Source organism: Babesia bovis (genome assembly GCF_000165395.2).
Source record: "Babesia bovis T2Bo chromosome 4 map unlocalized Chr4_2, whole genome shotgun sequence".
Taxonomy (NCBI): Eukaryota; Apicomplexa; class Aconoidasida; order Piroplasmida; family Babesiidae; genus Babesia; species Babesia bovis.
The window spans coordinates 101,564-122,332 of NW_026261572.1; the positions used below are offsets into that span (position 1 = coordinate 101,564).

At 40.7% G+C, this 20,769-nt stretch overlaps 10 protein-coding genes across 10 annotated transcripts; 7 read left to right on the forward strand and 3 right to left on the reverse strand.

Moving 5' to 3' along the window:
- Positions 1–123: 123 nt before the first annotated feature.
- On the reverse strand, positions 124–3,362 carry BBOV_IV000430 (tetratricopeptide repeat (TPR) domain containing protein). Its single transcript, XM_001609161.2, has 3 exons — positions 3,057–3,362; positions 2,882–3,022; positions 124–2,848 (listed from the first exon to the last, which is right to left on the reverse strand). The coding sequence occupies exons 1-3, from the start codon at positions 3,358–3,360 to the stop codon at positions 162–164; spliced, it is 3,132 nt and encodes a 1,043-aa protein (XP_001609211.2). The 5' UTR covers positions 3,361–3,362; the 3' UTR covers positions 124–161.
- Positions 3,363–3,836: 474 nt separating this feature from the next.
- Positions 3,837–5,466, forward strand: BBOV_IV000440 (uncharacterized protein). Its single transcript, XM_001609162.2, has 5 exons — positions 3,837–4,108; positions 4,145–4,436; positions 4,471–4,667; positions 4,704–4,941; positions 5,004–5,466. The coding sequence occupies exons 1-5, from the start codon at positions 3,906–3,908 to the stop codon at positions 5,463–5,465; spliced, it is 1,392 nt and encodes a 463-aa protein (XP_001609212.1). The 5' UTR covers positions 3,837–3,905; the 3' UTR covers position 5,466.
- Positions 5,467–5,469: 3 nt separating this feature from the next.
- On the reverse strand, positions 5,470–5,906 carry BBOV_IV000445 (NifU-like domain family protein). The gene is made up of 2 exons (XM_051767731.1): positions 5,636–5,906; positions 5,470–5,602 (listed from the first exon to the last, which is right to left on the reverse strand). The coding sequence occupies exons 1-2, from the start codon at positions 5,888–5,890 to the stop codon at positions 5,474–5,476; spliced, it is 384 nt and encodes a 127-aa protein (XP_051623585.1). The 5' UTR covers positions 5,891–5,906; the 3' UTR covers positions 5,470–5,473.
- Positions 5,907–6,196: 290 nt separating this feature from the next.
- BBOV_IV000450 (uncharacterized protein) lies at positions 6,197–7,839 on the forward strand. The gene is made up of 9 exons (XM_001609163.2): positions 6,197–6,281; positions 6,317–6,470; positions 6,505–6,659; positions 6,694–6,773; positions 6,809–6,938; positions 6,972–7,120; positions 7,303–7,600; positions 7,636–7,713; positions 7,754–7,839. The coding sequence occupies exons 1-9, from the start codon at positions 6,227–6,229 to the stop codon at positions 7,834–7,836; spliced, it is 1,182 nt and encodes a 393-aa protein (XP_001609213.1). The 5' UTR covers positions 6,197–6,226; the 3' UTR covers positions 7,837–7,839.
- Positions 7,840–7,915: 76 nt separating this feature from the next.
- Positions 7,916–9,444, forward strand: BBOV_IV000460 (Protein phosphatase 2C family protein). The gene is made up of 8 exons (XM_001609164.2): positions 7,916–8,037; positions 8,075–8,201; positions 8,238–8,379; positions 8,416–8,479; positions 8,647–8,754; positions 8,789–8,921; positions 8,956–9,109; positions 9,298–9,444. The coding sequence occupies exons 1-8, from the start codon at positions 7,935–7,937 to the stop codon at positions 9,439–9,441; spliced, it is 975 nt and encodes a 324-aa protein (XP_001609214.1). The 5' UTR covers positions 7,916–7,934; the 3' UTR covers positions 9,442–9,444.
- Positions 9,445–9,677: 233 nt separating this feature from the next.
- BBOV_IV000470 (ABC1_ADCK3-like amily protein) lies at positions 9,678–11,911 on the reverse strand. The gene is made up of 13 exons (XM_051767354.1): positions 11,543–11,911; positions 11,380–11,508; positions 11,280–11,345; positions 11,185–11,243; positions 11,067–11,151; positions 10,907–11,031; positions 10,786–10,872; positions 10,437–10,751; positions 10,292–10,402; positions 10,188–10,257; positions 10,088–10,152; positions 9,890–10,051; positions 9,678–9,856 (listed from the first exon to the last, which is right to left on the reverse strand). The coding sequence occupies exons 1-13, from the start codon at positions 11,904–11,906 to the stop codon at positions 9,683–9,685; spliced, it is 1,812 nt and encodes a 603-aa protein (XP_051623025.1). The 5' UTR covers positions 11,907–11,911; the 3' UTR covers positions 9,678–9,682.
- A 62-nt stretch (positions 11,912–11,973) lies between these two features.
- Positions 11,974–12,647, forward strand: BBOV_IV000480 (Ribosomal protein L33 family protein). Its single transcript, XM_051767759.1, has 2 exons — positions 11,974–12,230; positions 12,334–12,647. The coding sequence occupies exons 1-2, from the start codon at positions 12,122–12,124 to the stop codon at positions 12,534–12,536; spliced, it is 312 nt and encodes a 103-aa protein (XP_051623026.1). The 5' UTR covers positions 11,974–12,121; the 3' UTR covers positions 12,537–12,647.
- Positions 12,648–12,755: 108 nt separating this feature from the next.
- Positions 12,756–13,204, forward strand: BBOV_IV000490 (putative Acyl-CoA-binding protein). The gene has a single exon (XM_001609167.2). It carries the CDS (start codon positions 12,765–12,767, stop codon positions 13,029–13,031), a length of 267 nt encoding a protein of 88 aa, XP_001609217.1. The 5' UTR covers positions 12,756–12,764; the 3' UTR covers positions 13,032–13,204.
- Positions 13,205–14,557: 1,353 nt separating this feature from the next.
- On the forward strand, positions 14,558–17,041 carry BBOV_IV000500 (AP2 domain family protein). The gene has a single exon (XM_001609168.2). It carries the CDS (start codon positions 14,621–14,623, stop codon positions 16,958–16,960), a length of 2,340 nt encoding a protein of 779 aa, XP_001609218.1. The 5' UTR covers positions 14,558–14,620; the 3' UTR covers positions 16,961–17,041.
- Positions 17,042–17,834: 793 nt separating this feature from the next.
- On the forward strand, positions 17,835–20,730 carry BBOV_IV000510 (JmjC domain hydroxylase family protein). Its single transcript, XM_051767749.1, has 10 exons — positions 17,835–18,415; positions 18,452–18,566; positions 18,604–18,728; positions 18,762–19,101; positions 19,136–19,218; positions 19,254–19,677; positions 19,712–19,825; positions 19,862–19,999; positions 20,034–20,188; positions 20,222–20,730. Exons 1-10 carry the CDS (start codon positions 18,185–18,187, stop codon positions 20,723–20,725), a joined length of 2,229 nt encoding a protein of 742 aa, XP_051623027.1. The 5' UTR covers positions 17,835–18,184; the 3' UTR covers positions 20,726–20,730.
- Positions 20,731–20,769: the final 39 nt, after the last annotated feature.

Here is a 20,769-nt window from a genome sequence, read left to right on the forward strand (position 1 = left end):
AGGCAATGTGGTAGCTATGTTGATTGTACCGTGATTGCCAAGATATCGATATGCTTTGGTATTTTATAAACATGACTACTGGCCTTATACATCCCATGTAATAACTAGTATCTTTGCGAATATGCAATACGTTAAATGACTGTTCTTTCCAGAGAATGATGTCACCTATTATCAAGCTGTCCTGTGGCTGGCATCCTATTGTACATCAATTCCGATGCTATTTCTGAAGCTTCTTTAAGTAGCTGCTCCGAGAGTTCAGTATATGCCTCCTCTGCGCGACGTTGCTCTAATTCCTTCTGTAATCTCTTGGTTTCATGAGCCTGTTGTATGCTCATTTGTAGTTCAAGGTGCTTGCCCTTGGTCACTTGCCTTTCGGTAGCAGCTTCCTCTAGTTGTGGCAGTGCTCCTTCCATATGCGGTATAAGTTTTTCCCTGATTCGTGTAGCTATTTGAGTTAGATGGCTCTTTGACATTTTGGGATAGCTTTCGTGTATCTTCAGTAGGTGTGCCACCATACGATTGACAAATTGCGCCTGTACTAGCATTTTTGCTACTTCTGTAGCTGAAGCTAATTTTTCAGAGTTCCTGAAGTGCTTGCAAAGCATGGCGTCTATTGAAACCACCATGTTATAGATGAACTTGATATCCCTAGGAAAGAGCATACGTGCGCTTTCTATGAATTGCACGCACTCATCATAACGCTGACAATCGTATAGAAACCTTGAGTACACGATATAAGTGCTTATATCCATTTTATTATTCGCCATGGCAATTTGCAAGTGTTGCTGTGCTTTTGCCCCTTTCATTTTATCAAAGCTACCACGTTCAATTCTGCGCTCGTTACCTATTGATGTTGCTGCGCAGAGCAGTCCCATATTTCGGTTTGCTATAAATCTCATGTGAGAGTTAATTGCTGTATTTTCAAGCAGTATACCGAAGCACTCGTATGCCATCTTGAGCTTGCCGGCATGTGCCAGGAAAATTGCTATACAGTTTGCTGCATAAAAATTAGACAGACAAGGCCTCCGTAATCCAGCTCTTGCATACTGTATTACATCTTTTGGTAAAGGGCCAAAAGTTCCCTTGGCACTGCGTTTAATAAGTGCACATGCAAATAGCGTATTTGCATATGCATCGAAGCTTGCTGTATTGACAGCTCGAAACATATTCCTCAGTTCTTCTATAGTTTCATCATAACGTCCAATAGAAAACAGCTGGTATGCTTTATAGATCCATGGTTGCAGACTTTTTTTATGATGCAGTTTAAGCTCGTCGAGATATTTGTGTGCACTTTTGACATTTCCACGATTGAATACTAGCTTGCTTCTTCTTAGCCAAGCATCCGTATATCTTGGGTATTCCTTGGTCAAGGCACTATAGATTTTATGCGCCTTTTGTATTTGTCCCGATTCCTCTAGGGCCCGTCCTAGGTTGTATTGAACTGTCATCTTTGTTATTACAGGTACATTATCTATAGACTCTATTGAATTCCATAAAGCGGTCAATTTATCTGTTGCTTCTTCAAATTGTCTAAATTCCAGCGCTATTACTGCATCGTTGTTCTTCATTTCCAAACATGGATCTTCTTTAACTAGACTAAAGTATGTGACATACGCCTCCCTGAGTTTGGTCAGCATGTTTTCTCGTCCCCTTGTGACAAGAAGCTCGAGACAAAAGATAAGGTAGGATAAAGTTCGTTGGTTCTGTGGATCTATTGCTAAACTTTCTTCTAAAAGGTTTAATGCTTTAAACAGCCTTTCATCTAGTAATCTCGACAGATCTTGTTGGACACTATTGATGGCACTGATGCAATCTATATCCATCATCTTTGTTTCTGCATTGCACAATTTGGCCCTGCAAGTATCCAATATTTCCGCTGCTGACGCTACGTATACCAATCCTACCAACCTCAGAATATCGGGTGTCCGGTTGTTTTGTTTATTTATATACTCACAATGTTCTCTGGCTACTGATAGATTGCCTGCCCCTATGGCTGATTTGATGAGTTGTATTCTCGCTGGAAGGTAATCCCCTCTCAGTTGTAGCACGTTATTATAGAGCTTTAATGCACCTGTCCAATTAGATTTAATATGGGCACATCTAGCTTGTTGATAAGTGGCTTCTGCCAAAAGGTCTGGTGGTAGTACTAGGAAATTTATTTCTTGTAGCATAGCTTCACATTCATCGATATGCCCCTTTCTGAATAGCATATCAGATAAATACAGCCTGCTAATAAGTGACTTGCTATCGAGTTTATATGCATTAGTGAATGCATCATTCCACTGACGGATTAATGCTACTACCGATTCCCTTGGTGAGGGCTGTGGAGATGTGGTTCCATCTACTTCAGCTTCTGGTGGTTCATCCATAATTCGGTTAATTGCGATACTGCCCTTTAATCGTAAAGCCATTGGTGTCTTCATGATGCTGAGTGATTTATCCACTAGTGTCCTGGCTGCTCTAAGTTCATTGTCGTAGAACTTGCAGGCGGCCATGGCGCAGAAAAGAAGTGCCTCTACATGTTTTAGGTGCTGGTTTACATGTTCGAGTTCTATAGATTCCATATCCATTTCGTTTGGGGCCGGCTGTTTTCTTACTTTCAGTAGCATTTTTGTGTAGCTACACAGCAATAATGCACGAGCGTAGAAAATGGCGGCTGTATTTACTTGGTTTTCCATTACGCATGTATTAGCATAGGATATAACTACTAACATATTTCTTGGTCTAAGGGACATTGCAGTTTTAAGATACTCCTTAGACTTCTTGAGCTCATCTGTCACTCTGGTTTTAATGAATTTGTTGAGGTGATATTCGCCCATTGCCTTATACCAGGAGAAATACCCGTTACCTACAATCTCTAATTAACTGTTATTTTACTTACGTTTAGCAATATTCGTATAGAAGTTAGCTATTGCGACTTTCTGATTATAATCTTCATCCGTTTCGTTGCTTTGCTCCATTAGCTTGTGATTATGGACGGCAATTTCTGTGTAAACCATTTCTTTGTGATTGTGTTCATCATCTATAATATTTCAATAGTTTTTTATTCAACTCACTGCTATTGGCTTCATTTAACTGATTTTCCATTTGTGCCATAATTTCCTCGAAATATTTTACTCTTCCAGCATTTCGGAATGCTATTGCTAGCATTACCCATTGTTTAATTCCTGCCTTTTCCTTATTAAATATTGATTTCAGTACGCTTAGATCTGCATTTTTGACATCTTCGTGTGATATCCATAGTGCCTTTGAGGCTGTTCCTTGGTTTTCGTCATTTTGGGTAGATACCAAAGGCAGTGGGAACCCACGTAGCCTGGATTTGCCTTTATATGGCCTTGTATTTATGGCAACGCTCGCCATTTTGTTTAAAATGACGTTTAGTTATCTTTTGCGGCGCACGACACAGTCGCGCTTCACTTCTGTCTTTTGATTATTGATGCTAGAAAGAGTTTTGTAGTCATGCTACATTTTATGTGTTGTAAATATTACCTACGTTTTAAAGATTTATGTTGACTAACGAAGGTTGGTATGTTCGGCTTGATTCCATGCCATATTGGTATGTATTCTATTTAATTGACTAATCTACAGTTGACATCCTATACAAAGCATTATTCTAGCCATAGTGTTACTCTATATTGTGTAGTTGTTTAGATTAGTTTTGGAAATCCTGGTAGTAAGAGGTGTAGTGTGTAGACAATCTAGGTACCTATAACTAGATTATATGGACAGTATACATGACAATGATACCCATGGCATTTGGTTATGTTTTTATTTGCGAAATTAGCAACTTGAGATATATCCCAACGAATTAATATGTTACTATACTCTGTTGTTATGTCAGGTGGTCACTGCGTTCGTATGTTGTGATTAATTGCAACAGCATCCAATGATGATGTGGTTGTACAATGTTCCGTTTGTGCGCTTATCATCGTGCTTTACAATCGCAAGTATCTACTGGTCAGATTGCTACTCGTGAGTACCTCGAAAGTTTTGAGCCTCGTAGTCTTCGTCGTCTTAAGGTATTTGACAGTACGCCACCCGATGACATACGTCGTGTATACTTTGAGAGGTTGACATCTAACTACTCAAACCCTCGTTCTATATTAAAGTGAGTGCAATCAGTTATATGCCTTACAGTATTCAGGCTCTATCGCAATTACATATCTGTGGATGACTACCCATGTTATTCTTGGCTTATTAGATGTTTATGCCAATTGGGTAATTCATTCTCGTTCAATTCGTTTTGGTCTCCCTACGATCGCCAGTCATTAGTATCACTTCCACTATTCAAGTATTTGATATATGACATAATTGAACGTCGTCATTATTTACATCCTCGTCATGTACCTCGTGTATTATTTGCTTTAACAGCTCTGGAGTACAGATGTTGGCAGTTAATTCCCGATCTATTGGATTTGGTCGAGCTACATCTTGAGGTACGTTTAGTATGTGTTATTCAATCTGTCACAGCATTGGCGGTTGCCTGCTTTATCATGTCTTATATATTGTTGCGTCCATTTAGGTATTCACAATGCTAAATCGGATAAGCACAGTTCTATAGTGGATATATTGTTTAATGAAGTTTTACGTAGGGATCCTGCAGACTCCTCTAGTTTTGACTGGGCTCTTTTGTCCTATTGCTTAGTTCTTACTAATCGCTACGAATGGTGTGTTAATCTGTTTTTTCTATATTATATGCTCAGGCCAACGGCAAGTGATTCAGCACTTCCCACCTTTTTGCAACGTGCTTGTTCGGGCCTATCTTTAGAAACTCTACCATTGAGTGGATGGACGCAGTACATCTTGTATTTAACTCTGTATTGCACCGATGTAGAGTCTCCTCGCAATGAAACTGAAATTAAACATAGTGTCCCTTATGAGTTCCAGGAATCGTTACATATTAGGTGGCTCAACGAGATTCTTGTCCATGCTCAACCTCAGGTATGTCACTCTTTGTTCGATGCCCATATAGAATATACTTGTTATAAATTCATGTTCTATAGGGCTCGGAACAACTCCAGCGTGACGTGGAGTCCGTTCTTGAGGGTTTAGGCATTAAGGAGGGCCTATTAAATTGTTCAGTGGGCCGTGACGATGATGAGCAGCATTGTTTATTCGCTGGTCATGTATTTCCAAATCGTCGTTTATGTTTCGAATATAATTACATGAAGGCCAGACCTGACGGTGAGCCTGTTGAAAGTGGCGGCATTTCATTTCGTCGCCGCATATTCCGCAAATGCGGTTATAATGTAGCAGTAATTCACCGTGATCAATGGGATGCATTGTCACTTAACGACAAGGAGGAACAGCTACTCCGTATAATGTCAGCATTTCCTCAGATACCGAATTTGGACTACGATTCTACTCCTGGTCCTCGTGAATTCACGGAGCATGCTGGTATTAAGCATTTGAAGCATCTGAGGCCGCAGATAACTTCGTGGCCACCGGAGAAGATAACGGTGTAATGACATCGTTAGTCATCTACAACTTTGACTGTAATTTGCTTTCCCACTTCAGACTTTAGGAACTTAATTAGTGTTGCTTCTATTACACTTTTAACAGTTTTCATGCGATATGCGCAATTTTTGCACTTACCGTGCATCTATGGTTTTATGGGTCCTTATGAATGCCTTACCTTAATGAGTATTTCATGATCATTGATCCCTTCTAACGACACTTGCCCTCCTTCTGCAGCAATCTGTGGTCTTACAAGATCTAGGGCATCCTCTACTGAAGTGGCATTAATATCCCGCAAGGTACTGCTATCTGATGCTTTGATTCTGGAAAGCCTTCCACTCCTGGGAGGTACATTATACCCATTCTGTTTGAAGCCATATGTAGCTTCTAGAATGCAACAAACGGACAACAATGCAAAAATTAGTTTAATCATGTATAGAAGCGATATTGCGTAGTATGTGTAACTACGGAGGCATGAGTTATGTATTACGTATGCCCAATTAATTGGAGCTCTATACTCTACACATTGCGTTTATTGACATTCGGCTGATGATTATATATACTGTTAAGTCAGAACAATACGATGTGTTGACTACATAGCATTTAATTGCAACGGTAGTCGATCGTTGTGATGTTGCAATATTCTTGTTTATCCAGAGGCGCATTAAATCATGTTAATGACCAGTTGGTTACATCGGGATGGCGATACTTTCAGTTAAGACGCTCGAAGATATTGCGTTGGAGTGCGGATACTCCTCATTCCCGTGTTATGGAGCGATTGACTCATTTCGATGACTTGTTGAATTACTGTCTCGACAATAAAGGTTGGTGTACTGCATATTAACAAACAGTGCTTCAGACACGCTTGGTAAGCGTGACATAATCGCATCTCTGTCATACATGAGATCATTAAGGCAATTTAGTCTATCTAGCCCACTGCTTCGGGAGTACAGTGACTTCATTTGTTCTAAACTTTCTTTATTCGGTGGCAGTTTGCACTTGATAATACATAGGTAAGCTAGACTATATAGTCTTTATAGATATTAGATTCGCCATTGTGGGTTACAATGCTGCATTGTTACGTATATACGATGAGCGTTTGCGTCATCACCTGGAGGACATGTCTGTGAAACAATTGTGTCTTATCGCGTGGAGTTATGCCAAGAGCAACATATACATTCAGGATCTATTTGATCGCATAGGTATGTTCATAATAGAGCGTTATTGAACGAACAGCTGGTACATACTTCCATCGGAGTGAACGTGGTAACCTTACAGACGCTTCATTGCTTCTTTGGAGTTTCGCTAAAATCGAGGTAACTAGAGTGATTATGTCTCTAATCCATAGTAGCGCCGTGTACCTCAGGAAATTACCAGTTTGAGATCATATTTACTGAGTACTTTGGAATCTCTTGCTACGGCATTGCGTGATAGCGATTCCCCTTTAGATGGCGAAGCAAAGCTCTACTTAGATCCGGATCGTGGGTGTTTACATATATGTATATAACATTTAGGTACATTTTATGTCAACGTTACTCACGATCTGTGTATGGCAGCTAAAGCCTTGGCAGTATTGGTTCCTCGTGACGTATCTTCTGTACAGCGCCACGTAGAGTTGCTTTTGGAAGTGTCCAATTTGGGGAAATTAGTTATTACCGCGCAGGTTAGTTTAGATGGGTTGTATCATATACTCTCGGTCACAATGTAAACACTGAATTATGTGATGTCATGCACTCCTTGTATAGGTAGCATCCATGATTCTATGTCTATGTAAATCCTGGAATACATAACAATAAATCCATGTTTGGATACCTTATAATGTCTACATTATTCATTTATGTCCAGGGCATAACTAGTTTATGGGAATGTATATCACTTTGTGGTATTAGTGACCCTGTTTTGGTTGACCATTTATGTGAATGTTCTCGCTATTTACGTCTTGATCATTCCTTCAACTCAAACATGTTGAGTGCCATTTTGTCAAGTATACGCAAGTTATATGTGCGTGACCCTCGCATAATATATCAAATTGTCCATTGGTTGGAGAACCGTGCTGTACAGATGCACGCTCCTCAGATGCTTTCAGTGATTTGTGATCTGGATTCCATGGGCATATATCATGAGAAGGCGTGGAAACAGTTAGGTATGTCTATAGTACTGCTGTAGATATCAATACAGGTGTTGTGGTCCAGAAGAAAGGCATAGATTTGGACCTACGTGACATTCGTCACATATACAACATCTTCAAGAGTAATGGTAAGTTATATTACGCTAAACAGTTTGTACGCAACAATAGGCAAGGGCAACGATCGCATTTTCGGTATTCTCGAGCATTTCATGAGTTGTAAGGAAGATCAGGAACGATATGGTCCATGTTGATATTGACTATCATGGGGAACACATTTAGCTACGACCGTGACCTTATAGCTCTTTAACATCATAGATTGATAGATTTAACATTTTAACTTGTAATATTGATGTCGACGGTGTTGCTCCGAGCGCTGAATGCGTCGAATAAGTCGCTGCCGCAATCAGCTTTGTCTTGGTTACAGCAATGCAGCACCGTAGCCGCTGAATTGGGTATTTTTATATTACAAAGATACTTATTACACCTTAGACAATGGATACATTTTGTTGGACCACTATGGCGAGAAGGGTGTACGCAAATGTATGGAAGATGAGTGTGTCATAATTCCATCTTTACGCAAGTTGAATCCTAACATTCCAGAGTCCTATGACTTTTTGTTAGTTTTGAGATATTGCATAACATAGATATATAGGGTATGTGCACTGTATGACGGCCACGGTGGCCGTACTTGTGCTACCTTCGCTCGGGATCACCTTGTTAACGAAATTGTTCAGCAGCTATTGCAGAACGTAGGGGAAGGTCCCGAGGAGTTTGCTGAGTGTATATTTAAGAAGGTTTGTTGGTGAATCGATGTGTAATGATCTCTTCAGTCTATCAATGCTGCATGTCAGAGATTAGACAGTCGTATCGCACATGAGTTAGTAGGTTGTAATGGTGAGTTTGGTCTTTGTATTGACAAGGAAAGGATAGACTATAAGTGGCTAGTGCATTATCTGTCGTGGCAGTGTCCTCAATTGTTGCCATTAGTATTTGACTAGTGAGTCATTGTAGAGGATTTGTCTCTATGATGCATAAGCTTGCGTTAACCTCATTGTCTACAGACGGTTGCACGGCACTGTTGTTATTCATTGGTCGTCAAAAGGTCTTCGCACTTAACATTGGCGACTCCGCTGCTTACATTTGTCGAAAGGTAGACAATGTTTTACATGGTAGGTTTTCATGGAGATATATAATGGGTTTTAGCTATCCCTTTGAATGAAATCCACAAGGCATGGATTCCTAAAGAGAAGGAGCGTGTGACCCACTATGGTGGCACTGTTGAGGGTGGTCGTGTAAACGGTGTATTGGAGGTAACTCGTTCTTTTGGTGACCTAAGGTAATTCGTGAATCATATATTATATCCCCTATAGCCTAAAACGTTTTGGTATTAAGTGCACTGGTTCATTCCGCCAGGCAACTTTTGATTTTGGTAACGACGAGATGATAATGTTGGCTTGTGATGGCTTCTGGAGTGTTTATGACCCTCATGAAGCTTGTCGTTTAGCTTTACGTTTTTTGCGACAGGTGGGTTGCTTTGTGGACATGGTATATCTGCATGACGTATACATGGAAACCGTGTTGTTTTAACACCATTATATATATTATGTATATTGACGTCATGTATTATGACTACTATTTTTATATCATAGTAAAACGTGATTTGTACCAATCTAATAGTAATTGTTGCTTACTTATCACATATGATTATGCAGGACGAGTCACGTGCTCAGTCAGATCCACAGTTACCTTTTGTAAACTTGCGCAAGATTTGCAAGGATTTGGTTGAAAATGCACTGACTGTGAAACGAGCACAGGACAACATAACAGTTATGTTAATCCGCTTCGTGCGGAGTTGAATTTCTGTTCCTGTAGCAGTAGCATAGCTTTATATCACTGGTTTTATTACGACATCTTTATGCTGTATCTGGAACCAGTACCTCATGTTGATAAGTGAAATATGACTATAGTTAAAGTCACCAATAGGCCGTGAAATGGGAACAGAGTACATGAGTTGTCTATGTTGATACAACTAGGTGGCTTGCCTATAGTCCTTCACTGCATTCATACGATATTAATTCACGTGTATTCCTGTAGCAATTACATAGCTTCTCTTGCTCTGGCAATATCTATGAATATATTGCGCGCATCAACTCTGGCGCCTATTAGATTACACATGACATAGCACCCTGCTAGCTTTCTGTGCAAGGAGTACACCTCGGGCGGCGGTGGTTGTTTTCTTATTTTAAGTATGATGGAAGCTTTTTCACGGCACTGGAAATTATATAATGATCGCAATTAATTTACCCGTTGTATGATATCGCAGGCACTGAAGTCGAATCGTCCTTGGTGCCTGAAAGGCTGCCCTGTAATGAGTACAGATTCAGCATGGTGTTTAAGCATTTCTTCAGTATCATGGTCATTCAGGAACCCTAGTGACTTTGATAGTGTATTTATTTGCTCAATGTCCTGCAATTGTGCTATAAGACGTTTGACTTAACTCACTTCATTGACTGATGCTTGTACTAGTCTAAAGTACTCCTCAACGAAGCCTTGGTTATACGACCGACCTGTATGGTGTACAACTACATTACGTGATTCTTACATGATCCAAAGTCGATAAGTCCGATAATATCGGTATGTTCATCGTATAGGTAGTTGCTTGGGTTTGGATCCTGTTGTTTGTTATCAAGTGTTGCGCTCACGTACCGTATTCATGAGGCTGAATATAAAGAGTTCAGACAGAGATAGTCTCAGCAACCGATCGCCTATAGAGTCCCTTATATCTTGTGGCAGATATTTGCATTCCTCTATTGGCACCTGCGTATATGTATTATGGCCAATGCACACTCACTCCAGTTACAAACTCGGTGGTGATTATCCTTTTAGTTGAGAGGTGTTCCATTACCCTCGGTACATTGAACCCATCTAATACCAGTTGACGGAATATCTTATAAAAGTTAGCTTCATTTTCATAGTTGCATTCACTGTTTAGTTCCACTTTTATCTCTCTTGCAAATTGGTTAACGAAGAAGCTTTTTGGTATAAGGTTTGTTTTCGTACAGATGAAGATTAGATTTGCGATATCGCTATCTATTGATTCAGCGACTCCCGGGAACTGTACTTTGACACATACCCTTGTACCATCTGCTGTGATTGCTTCATGGACCTGTAGATGATACTGTTTCCATCTCGTGTCTTACCTGCCCCAATGAAGCGCTTCCTAATGGCTGATCCTTGAACTCTCGGAATAGCGTTTTCCAATTATGTCCCAGTTCCTTTTGCATGATCTGGGTATAGTCTATTTTCTGTATCACAGCCTACTTGGTGAACTTGTTCCAATGGCATAACATCAGCTCTATGTCTAACTGCTACTAATGCCTTTCTGATACGTTCTGGCAATATGCCATACTGCAGGCTTAGTAGCTGTCCGAATTTGAGCGCAGTTCCTTATTGGTGTTAAGTTCCACACAGAATAACTCACCTCTCATTTTACATAGGCAATCTATTAATAAATCTACATGTTCATCACTGGACATTGATCCCTTGAGTAAACTTTTCCGTTCACCCTGTACTCTCTTTATCATATGCTTGGGACCTACTTGTAAATATCGCTGCACTGCCTGTTTTGCAGTTAGCGATGCTGCTTTAAGCATGAATCCTATAAACATCATTGCATATGTTTGTTGTGCCTTACCTGCCACAGTTGCTGCTCGTGAGTATCTATCTGCTGGCAGTGTGTTTTGGTTCATTGTTCTTCCCTCTGGATGCAATATAGTTCTGACTAGCTCAATTACCATTAACACTTCCGGTGAACGATCTAGTATTGAAATGCCTCCAATGGCATGATTCCCGTTGTAGCGATTCCGGGTACATCATAAATTCATGCCTATGGCCAGGGGAAGTACTTGGCTGCTTGGAAGTGTCTATCGATGTATCTATGTCCTTATGATAACTTACCATAATTCCTAGGGATATATGTTGAAAACCGGGCCTTTTGATGGTCATTGTGTGGTTGCTTTGTAGTAGTCTTCAGGATACGAAATGCTTGCAATGCTCGATCAAGGTCGAACATCTTTGCATCCATTTCATTGGGTGTAGTATTACGTGCAAGGTCATCTCGTACCCTATTTTCTAGTCTAATACCACGTTTAAATGACCTTCTAGGTGATAAGAACGCTCCTTTTGCACATTCTGTTATTTCCGATATTAAGTTACAAATGGCTTTTTTAGTTGATTCTTCGTTATGAGGACCATAGATTCCTATGTTTCTCATGCGATATAAATGTAGCTGTGAGCTGACGTTGCTCTTTATTGTTTTCATTTTGTTAATATTATATGTGAGGTTGTCATCTTCAGTATATACTCTATTAACCGAACATAGTGTCACTATATTTTAGAATTACTGAAAATACATTTTATTTAACAGGAGCTATCAATTGATTTATATTAACCTTTAAAGGTCTAACCTTGATTTTGGGTGTATTAGCTCTGGAAAGGAATCTTGACATAGTCCCTACTATTCGCTTTGCCCTTGTTATGGGCTTTTGTGGTAGATTACACTATATTTTCCTATTATGTTTGGGGGTCATACTGGGGAAATCGAATGGATTCTTGCGGGGTGTACTGCACGCATGTTCCTATTCGGGTGAGTATAAACTAGTTATTCACTGTTTGTATTGCATCAATTCTATGTGAGCTAGTTATATATAGGTTTCTCACGGTTCGTACTGCTTTACATATTGGTTCAGGTTCTCATTTTTCTCTGTTAGCTAAGCGCCGCAAGAGTGCCCGTGTATTGATAACATTGGAGTGTACTGAGGCTCGTAAGCTTGGTTTACCTCCTTCTAGGTACTACGCATCGAAGAACAAGGTGAATACTCCGGAGCGTTTGGAGCTTATGAAGTACAACAAGTATCTGCGTCGACACACATTACACAAGGAGATCAAGTAGTTAATCACGTTTGTTTGTTACATGTGCAGGTTGTTCGCTATATCGTGATCTAGGTGTGAAACTATTGAATTTATTTTGCAGTATAGACACCATTGGTTATTATCCATCTGTGTTTTATTTCATTCTATTAGTTGCTGTGCGTCTCGGTGGTGACACTGCTGTGCCTATAACCGCACATACCTTTTTGAAACACCAACTTCCACTTGTTTTATCCAACCTAATTTCAAGATGAGTGCTGATGACTTTGACGCCGCTGTTAAATATGTGTCTAACACTACTACCATGATGGCGTCTAATGACGACAAGTTATGTTTTTACAAGTACTACAAGCAGGCCACTGTAGGTGATTGCAACAAGCCGAAGCCTGGCATGCTACAGCTTCAGGAGAAGTACAAGTGGGAGGCTTGGAATGCTCTGCGTGGCATGTCGACGGAGTCTGCCAAGGAGGCGTATGTAAAATTGCTTGACACATTAGCTCCATCCTGGAGGAATTGATTTATACTGTCGCGTTACCACTGCAAAAAGCGCCAAGAATGTAGCTTGGTTTATATTGCGAAATAACTATGTTGATTGATATGTCGTTTTCATAATGTAAGGTGTTGACTCATTCCGGTGGGAACAAAACACCTACAAATTGACACGATTACTTTTGTATATATACTACACTCGCATCTTTATGTATGCTTTTGGGACAGATACCAATCCGGTACTTGGTGCTTTAGGGGCATTCGTTAGTTTGTGCCATTCTAATCCCACTCTGTAGTCCAAATCACAGTGAAATACCTATCCCACTGTGTTTTGTAATCAGGTTAATCGTGTGCTACCCGAGGCACATGTCCGTCTGTTCGGGCGTACCTGCGTCACACTTACTCAATATAGTTAATATTGCTTTACTATTGTTCTACATTGTTAGTTTCATATCAGTGGGCATGCGACTGTAGATGTCAATGGCTCAACTGTTATCTGTTGGCGGCAGCTGCTAAGGGTTGCATAGCGTATACACTTATGATCTGTAATTCACATACATTCGACACATTGATCCACTTTAGATATATTGCATAGATTGTGCACTGCTGATCTGCTGATTACACATATATGGGTTACGGTCTGGACCCCTTCATTCATACTGGGATCTAGGGATCGTTTTGGGTCTCAGCACTGCATCTAGTGAATATCAGCGATCTTATATAATCGCTTGTTGAATTATTTATGATCTAATAATCTTTATTCAAGATTAATGTTTTGGATCAGTGCACTTGGTATACTACTATAGTATGCGATTGTTCAGGGGAGTAATAATCGGGCTGTCTTCTATATTTGGTATCATTCTCAGATGATTATATATTGAAATTTGCATTTTGGAAATGATTTTTGGGTGGTTGAGTATATGATTGATTAGGATATTGCTCTCCAGTGGAATGGATGTTGGATATTTTACAAGAATTATTAGCAAATAAAAATATTTATCTTGAAATACATCTGTATACGTCGGTATTTATCACTTTCGGGATTATTTATTCCCGGTATGTGCAAGAGTGCTAAATGTGTACGGCAGCGTATTGATCTTCCTGTACGCCTATTCTTTTTTCGTGGATATGATATGGCATTGGTTATTACTTTTACATTGTACATGAAACAATTTTACAGTTACACATTTTGTGTAAATTAAAGATTCTTATTATTTTTTATCGATCATTGGGGTGTATATGCAGGTGTCTACGTATGTGTACTGGTAAAACCAATAAAGTAGGGTTTGAAAATTTGGCAAGAACATTATTCCATGTTGTTCATTGTGTATGTACTTGTTGTTAATTGATATATATTTATTAGGGTACCTAGAAAATCTGGTTATACCTTACTTACTGAGGTATACATACCCTTCATTGCAGTTCATCTTCTTGGATGTTTATATTTTTTACGGGTCCTATTAATGCAGTCTTGTTTATATATTTGTTCTATAGGCTCTTGACATCAACCGTTATCAAATCTATCAATCTTGTGTATATTTCTTGTAGGATCACAGGTACTCTTACTATTTTTTATTTTTTAAAGGAGTTATCCTGTGCTTACCAATACGTATAACCATGATGGAGGGTGATGAAGGAGACGCTAGTTTAGTTTTTGAGGCTTCCCGTCGCCTGGATAACGATGACCTTACTCATCACATGGATGTTGAACCTTCTCCTTGTACAACGTCGTTAAAGGCTGATAGTGATACTCTTGAGGACTTGTTAAGCTGTATAGAGAAGTGGCAGAACACCCCTGTCGGCAGTCCTTTGAATAAACAGGTTCCCATGGTCAATGTTGATGAACCCTTGGTTGACATTGATGTCATCCAGGACAATGGAAGCGACGTATCATTCAATGGCATGTCTAATCAATGTCATGAACATTTACATGGGATTCCAGTGTCTAGTTCTGGATCAGTACAAGGTGTTAATCAACATGGCCTTCTTCGTAATCACCTCCTTTCATTTCTTGATGTTCCAATTCAATATCCCTTATCCTCTGACCCCCAAATGGGCGTCATGGATTCAACGAAGTCTAGAAATATTGAACCCTTAAAATCTGTGTTCGAGTTACCTTCTGATAAAAATTCGGAGGATCACAAATGTAGTCGTGAGGAATTTAATTCAATGAAGCATTCTGAAGTTAGGCCTGCGTTACATGGGCCATTGAAAGTTGAAAATGAAGTTATATTTGATGAAGAGGATCGAATGAAGTTATCCGTACCGCTTCCGCAAACCACTTTAAGCGAAAGTGCTCGTTTCGGTACCCCTATAGAACCCCGTATAAAACGCAGTTTACATGAATCTCTAGGCACATGTACAATTCCTTTGCAGAACCTAAAGCTCCAATTCCAGCTACGTGGCTCCGAACCTCATGATCTTTCCAAGGAATGTGATATCATGGGTTCAATCACACCACGCAATGCTCGTAAGCGATTGGAGTATTTTCCCGTTCAGGCCCCTAAGCGAATGGTCCACCGTAGGATCTCTAATCCAGGCTCCCGTGTTCATGTAGTTCCCGCACCTTGTGAAGGCGCATCTCACATGAAATCAGGCTCCCAGGGACCTCTGTATGAAGTACATAACGACAGGGAGTCATCACTGAACAAAACTACGCTCTCACATGATGGATTATTAGTACCCCCTCGTACCTTTAGCAATGGCGGCTCTTTATCATGGACCTATCCTGAAGACGACCCCTTTGACGGTGAGTGCAACTTGGTATATTTGGGTAGTTGTGAAAACTCCACCGAGGAGCGTTTAAGTGACAGTGAGGAGAACCCTCTTTTACATCAGGGTACTCCTGATCCCAACCCCCTTATAACGGCGAATGACATTGCTAATTACGGTCGTGGCAATTCAATTCAGGGTTGCCAAATACCGGTATCAACCCAGGATCCTCAGGCTTCTCGTTTTTTAAAGGATGTATCTATAAACTGCCAGATAGACCAAATTCGTGCTCTTGGTTCTCGTGTAAAGCGAGTTCCTAAGGAACGCGTCCCACAGACTCATAGTGTGGAGGTATACGCTCAGATGGCTGCTGAGTTTGAGAAGATCCGTGGTGTATGTTACTGCCGTAGTGACAATTCGTGGACTGCTTGGTGGACTGACCGTGGTCGTAACCGCAAGAAGGCCTTTAAGGTATCGCGTTTCGGGTTTCACGAGGCTCGTAAGATGGCCATTGAGCATCGTGAGGCAATTCATCAGAAATCCCTGCTACCTATAGAGAAACGCTTAACCAAGGAGCATGCCGTTGAGGAGCCACTGGTTTCTGACGTTGACGTCACTCCTCGTCCTGCTCTTTCGGAATACTCCAATAGTATCACCAGCTCGCCCATATCATCACCTGTTAAAGGCGTTGGTTTCAGCCGTATGCAAACTCGTGGAGCTCGTGGTCGTCCCTATGTTCCAGGTTCTCAGCGCATGATGTCTACGACACATGATGCTGGCGCAGTGGTGGCTACTGACGAATTCGATTTGAATTCAATGGTAACGCCTCGTATTGACAGTGACCACAATGTGAATGATACCTGTGACATGTCACAACCCAAGGTCCATGGTGACCTAGATATCAATAAAGTACATCCCGAGAAGCGGTTAGTATCTTCTATTGATGATGCAATTGCCTCTAGTAGCACTACGGCCAACAGTCCTGATTTCGGATCATCTGGTATGTCGATAACTCCCAAGGGCCACTTTACTTTAAATTCTGATGTCTTGGACATGATGAAGTTGGATTCTCGTTCTAGGAGTACTTTGGAGGCTGCTATATCTAATCTTGTTTGTGGTGTTGACACTACTCATCTACCTACTGGCGTTTCGGTTCAGGTTTTACCTCAGTTAGCTCTAGCTTCTGAGGGTCAGAATGTAAGTGTCATTCTGGTGATGCACCCTGAACATCAAGGATGTCGGTAGTGGCCATATTTTTGCGGGGATTCTCATGTTGAATGCAGTAGGGGTATATATTTCCATAGTTGTGACTACGGATAGTGTCGCATTAAGTGGCTGTTTTTTAAGCCACGGGGATAGTGCGCAGCAACTTAGGCGCGTCCCATATATTAAGCATAAATATAATACATTGTATAGGTAATTCATGTTTCTTTGTTATTTAGGTCTATGTATTAGTTTGTGAAATTCTGTATTATGGTACATTGGCTTTATCAAGCCGCAATGATCTATTGTCAGCTTGGTATTCATTTACCAAGCATACTAGCATGCAATATGTAGTGATCGTCTGTATTGAATTGTGTATTTTATATAGTGCTTTGTGACATATTGGCAATTTGTGATATTAATTGGTCATTAGCGTTTCCACATATGTAATAGGGATATAAGCTGTTTATATCTGCACTACTCAGTTTAGAGATACATCTAGACTACATACACTATAGTTGTTCGTGGCCATTAATGCACTTTTTATGTAGGCCACCTCATCCTAGTGGCGATGTGGTATGTCCTATGGGCATTGCGTGTTTGGAATACCAATTACAGGGACATCGGTTAGCTTATAGAGACCAATAAGCACATGATATCTAGACATATATCTCGTTTGTAAACCCTTTAAATCCATACTTATATATATGCTTCATGTATGGAGTAACATGCCCCTGCATACATTGGTTATTAGTACAACAGTGTTTGGGAGACAAATTTTTCTGACTTTTGTAGATTGTGTCACAGTTTCTTGGGGGGATTTTGAAATAACCCGTTTGCTTATTGGTGTGCGTTATTGTTTGGCTATGTGCATGCTTATATTACATTGCGTACATTGTAAAATGTAGTCTTCCGTTGATATTTCCATGGTAAAGGTGTTGTTTAGGCCATTGCGTTTGTTTGGTTACGTCTGGTGTCGTAAGTGTCGCTGTCCGTTTTGATGCTTCCTGGTTCTACGTCGGGCTCTTGATGGAACTTCATCTTGTAATTACTGGTGTATTATCTACTGAAATTCTGTCATTTTGCCACTTAGTTACATATATGTTATGAACCGTTCATTTCTCTAGTTAAAAAGACTAGATATATACCCCGTCTGTACATGTTTGGCTAAAGGTCAAAATTTGAGTGTCATATTCATTTTTACACCTTGGTTCTAATTTGGATAGGATTGTATGCGGGACGTAATTTGGTTATGTTTATTTACCGATGGGCAAATGGTCTACTGATTCGCCGAGTCCTAGACATGCGTCAGCGTCTCCTGATGCAGATGACGATCCCGATTGGTCTTCATCTCGAGAAAAAGATAAAGAATCAAGTAAATCTTCAAGTGGGTTACGTCGTAGTTCTCGGGTTATTAAGCGTCCTTCTGTTTTTACGGTAGTCCATGAGGAGCGCGGTGACCGTGATGTCAGGGCTGCTATAAAGCGTAGTCGTGTGGTACGTTTGGTGTTTCCAACATATTTATTCCTATAGGAAACTCAGCATTTAAACATTGATTACGCGTCTCTCCCTGAGGTTCCCACTATACAACTCACTGCTGATGAATTCGTTGATCCAGTGACTGTATGGAATAAATACTATCCTTTGGGTATGTTTGTCACTAGAGGCTTGTTTATGCCCTGCAGGCATCAAATATGGCGCTATAAAACTCGTGCCTCCCAAAGGATGGCACGGCATGTGTCCACTTGACCTTAACCGTATGAAATTCAAAGTGCGTGAGCAGCAGTTACGTCACTTATCAAATGGCACTGTATGTTTTGTCTGTGATGTTTATCATACTCAGGGATTCTCTCATCCTGGTTATGACTGGGACTGTCATCACATGCGCTTATCAGATTCTCGGTTACTGAAGGATATTTTTGGCACCAGTATTCCAGCTGCTAAAGATGTGGAGAATGAGTACTGGCGCATTGTCCGTTCTGGTGACCGTGATTTAACCGTGAAATACGGTGCTGATTTGAACGTATATTCCCCGGAATATGAGGAGTACCTTGTAGACGTCTCTAAAACTTGTTACTTCGATGACCCATGGAATCTAAAGAATCTGTCGAAATCTCCAGGGTCACTGTTACGTTATGCTCAGCATCCTATCCCTGGTGTCACCAGTCCGTGGCTATATATAGGTAATTCAACGACGTGATCTCCTATAAATTACAGGAATGGGTTTAACTTCATTTTGTTGGCACACTGAGGACAATTACTTTGGTGCTGTTAACTACCATCACTTTGGTGCCCCAAAGGTATGGTTTTATCTAGTCCTTTGCATTCACTGCAGATATGGTATGTAGTTCCGCCTAGTAAGGCTGGTCGTCTTGAGTCATTACTGAAGAACTACTGTTCTCGTGAGGGTGATGAGTTTGCTATGTATAGCCTTCGTATTCAAGTTCCTCCCGATGTTGTTGTTTCTAACGGTATTCCAGTATATCGTTTAGTTCAGTCTGCTAATGAGTTTGTGTTTGCCTGGCCTCGTGCATTTCACTCTGGCCTGAATGTGGGTTACAATTGCAATGAGGCTTGTAACATAGCACCTGTTTCTTGGTTGCCTATGGGTTACCGTGCTTTGTTGAATTATCGTTTTTACCGGAAGACTTGTATATCATATTTCACACTTGTTATGAGTGGTGTTTGCCACTACCGCGACATGTCGGCTTCTGATTTAAATTACATGATTGACGCACTCTTGCTACTTATTGCACAGGGTAAGTCTTTAGAGGTTGGAAACATGTTCTGCAGAGTTCGACGATCGTAGTAGTGTTACTTACCCACGTGTCCAGATGTACCTGTATTTGGGTGCCTCTGATGCCTTCAATGTTGAATATCTATTCGAGAAGGCCTGTAGCCAGCACGGTACGTTGGGAGATAGAGTCTCTGAAATCGCTGTAGATTTTGACCCTGCTGGTTTTGTTCGCGCTCTTGAGCTTTTATGTAGTTCCTCTGAGGACGAGTTTCTTGAGGGCTGCAATTTGTTGTGTAACGTATCCATGAAGGACTGCGACCTTTGCGATACTCCTACGTTTGGAAGTGAGTTGTCTAGTCTGAATTTCACATGGCATAGGCTGCATAACTTGTGCCCATAGCAATTGTACCGTCTGTATTACTTGCTACAAGTACCACCCTTGCAAGTGTTCCACTCGGGTTGTTTTGTATCGTTACCCACTACAAGCTCTTGACCGTATGGTATACATTTTGAAGCGCGAGTTTGTGAAAAAGGTAGGTATTTTATAAAGGAGTCAGATTTTACAGACTTGCGATGAATGGAGCTCTCCTGGGGATTATCGCATTGTTCCCTCTGAGATGTTGTTTGATGTGGATTCCGGATCACTATTTAGTGTGTCCAAGTTGTTACGTCAGGGTGATATTGCTCTCCCTGACGTTTGTACATCTACCCCTACTAAGTCATTTGAGCAGGTGAACTCTGATGTAGAGAACCTTGCTACTACGGATTACGTTACTTCCTGTGAATCACTTTGCAATTTAGCTATGGGAGATGTTTGTGAATGGGATTCTTCTTGGTTTGATGATATAACTGCTGCGTTTCATCGCTGGTACAATGGTTCTCGCAGTGTACAGCGTGAGGGCGAAGAGTCAATATATGGCGAAATCACTTTTACAGAGCCTTGCAGTATAACGGATGGTACGTTCAATGTTGTAAACCATCCCCGTGCTCTTGCCACAATCACGAAATTTACTGTTCGTTACCTCATGCTGTCACTTGAGGAGGACTGCAACTACCTTCCGCAGCAATAATCTACCTTTACCCATTTTAACTTTGTTGGTGGCTCATAATGTAA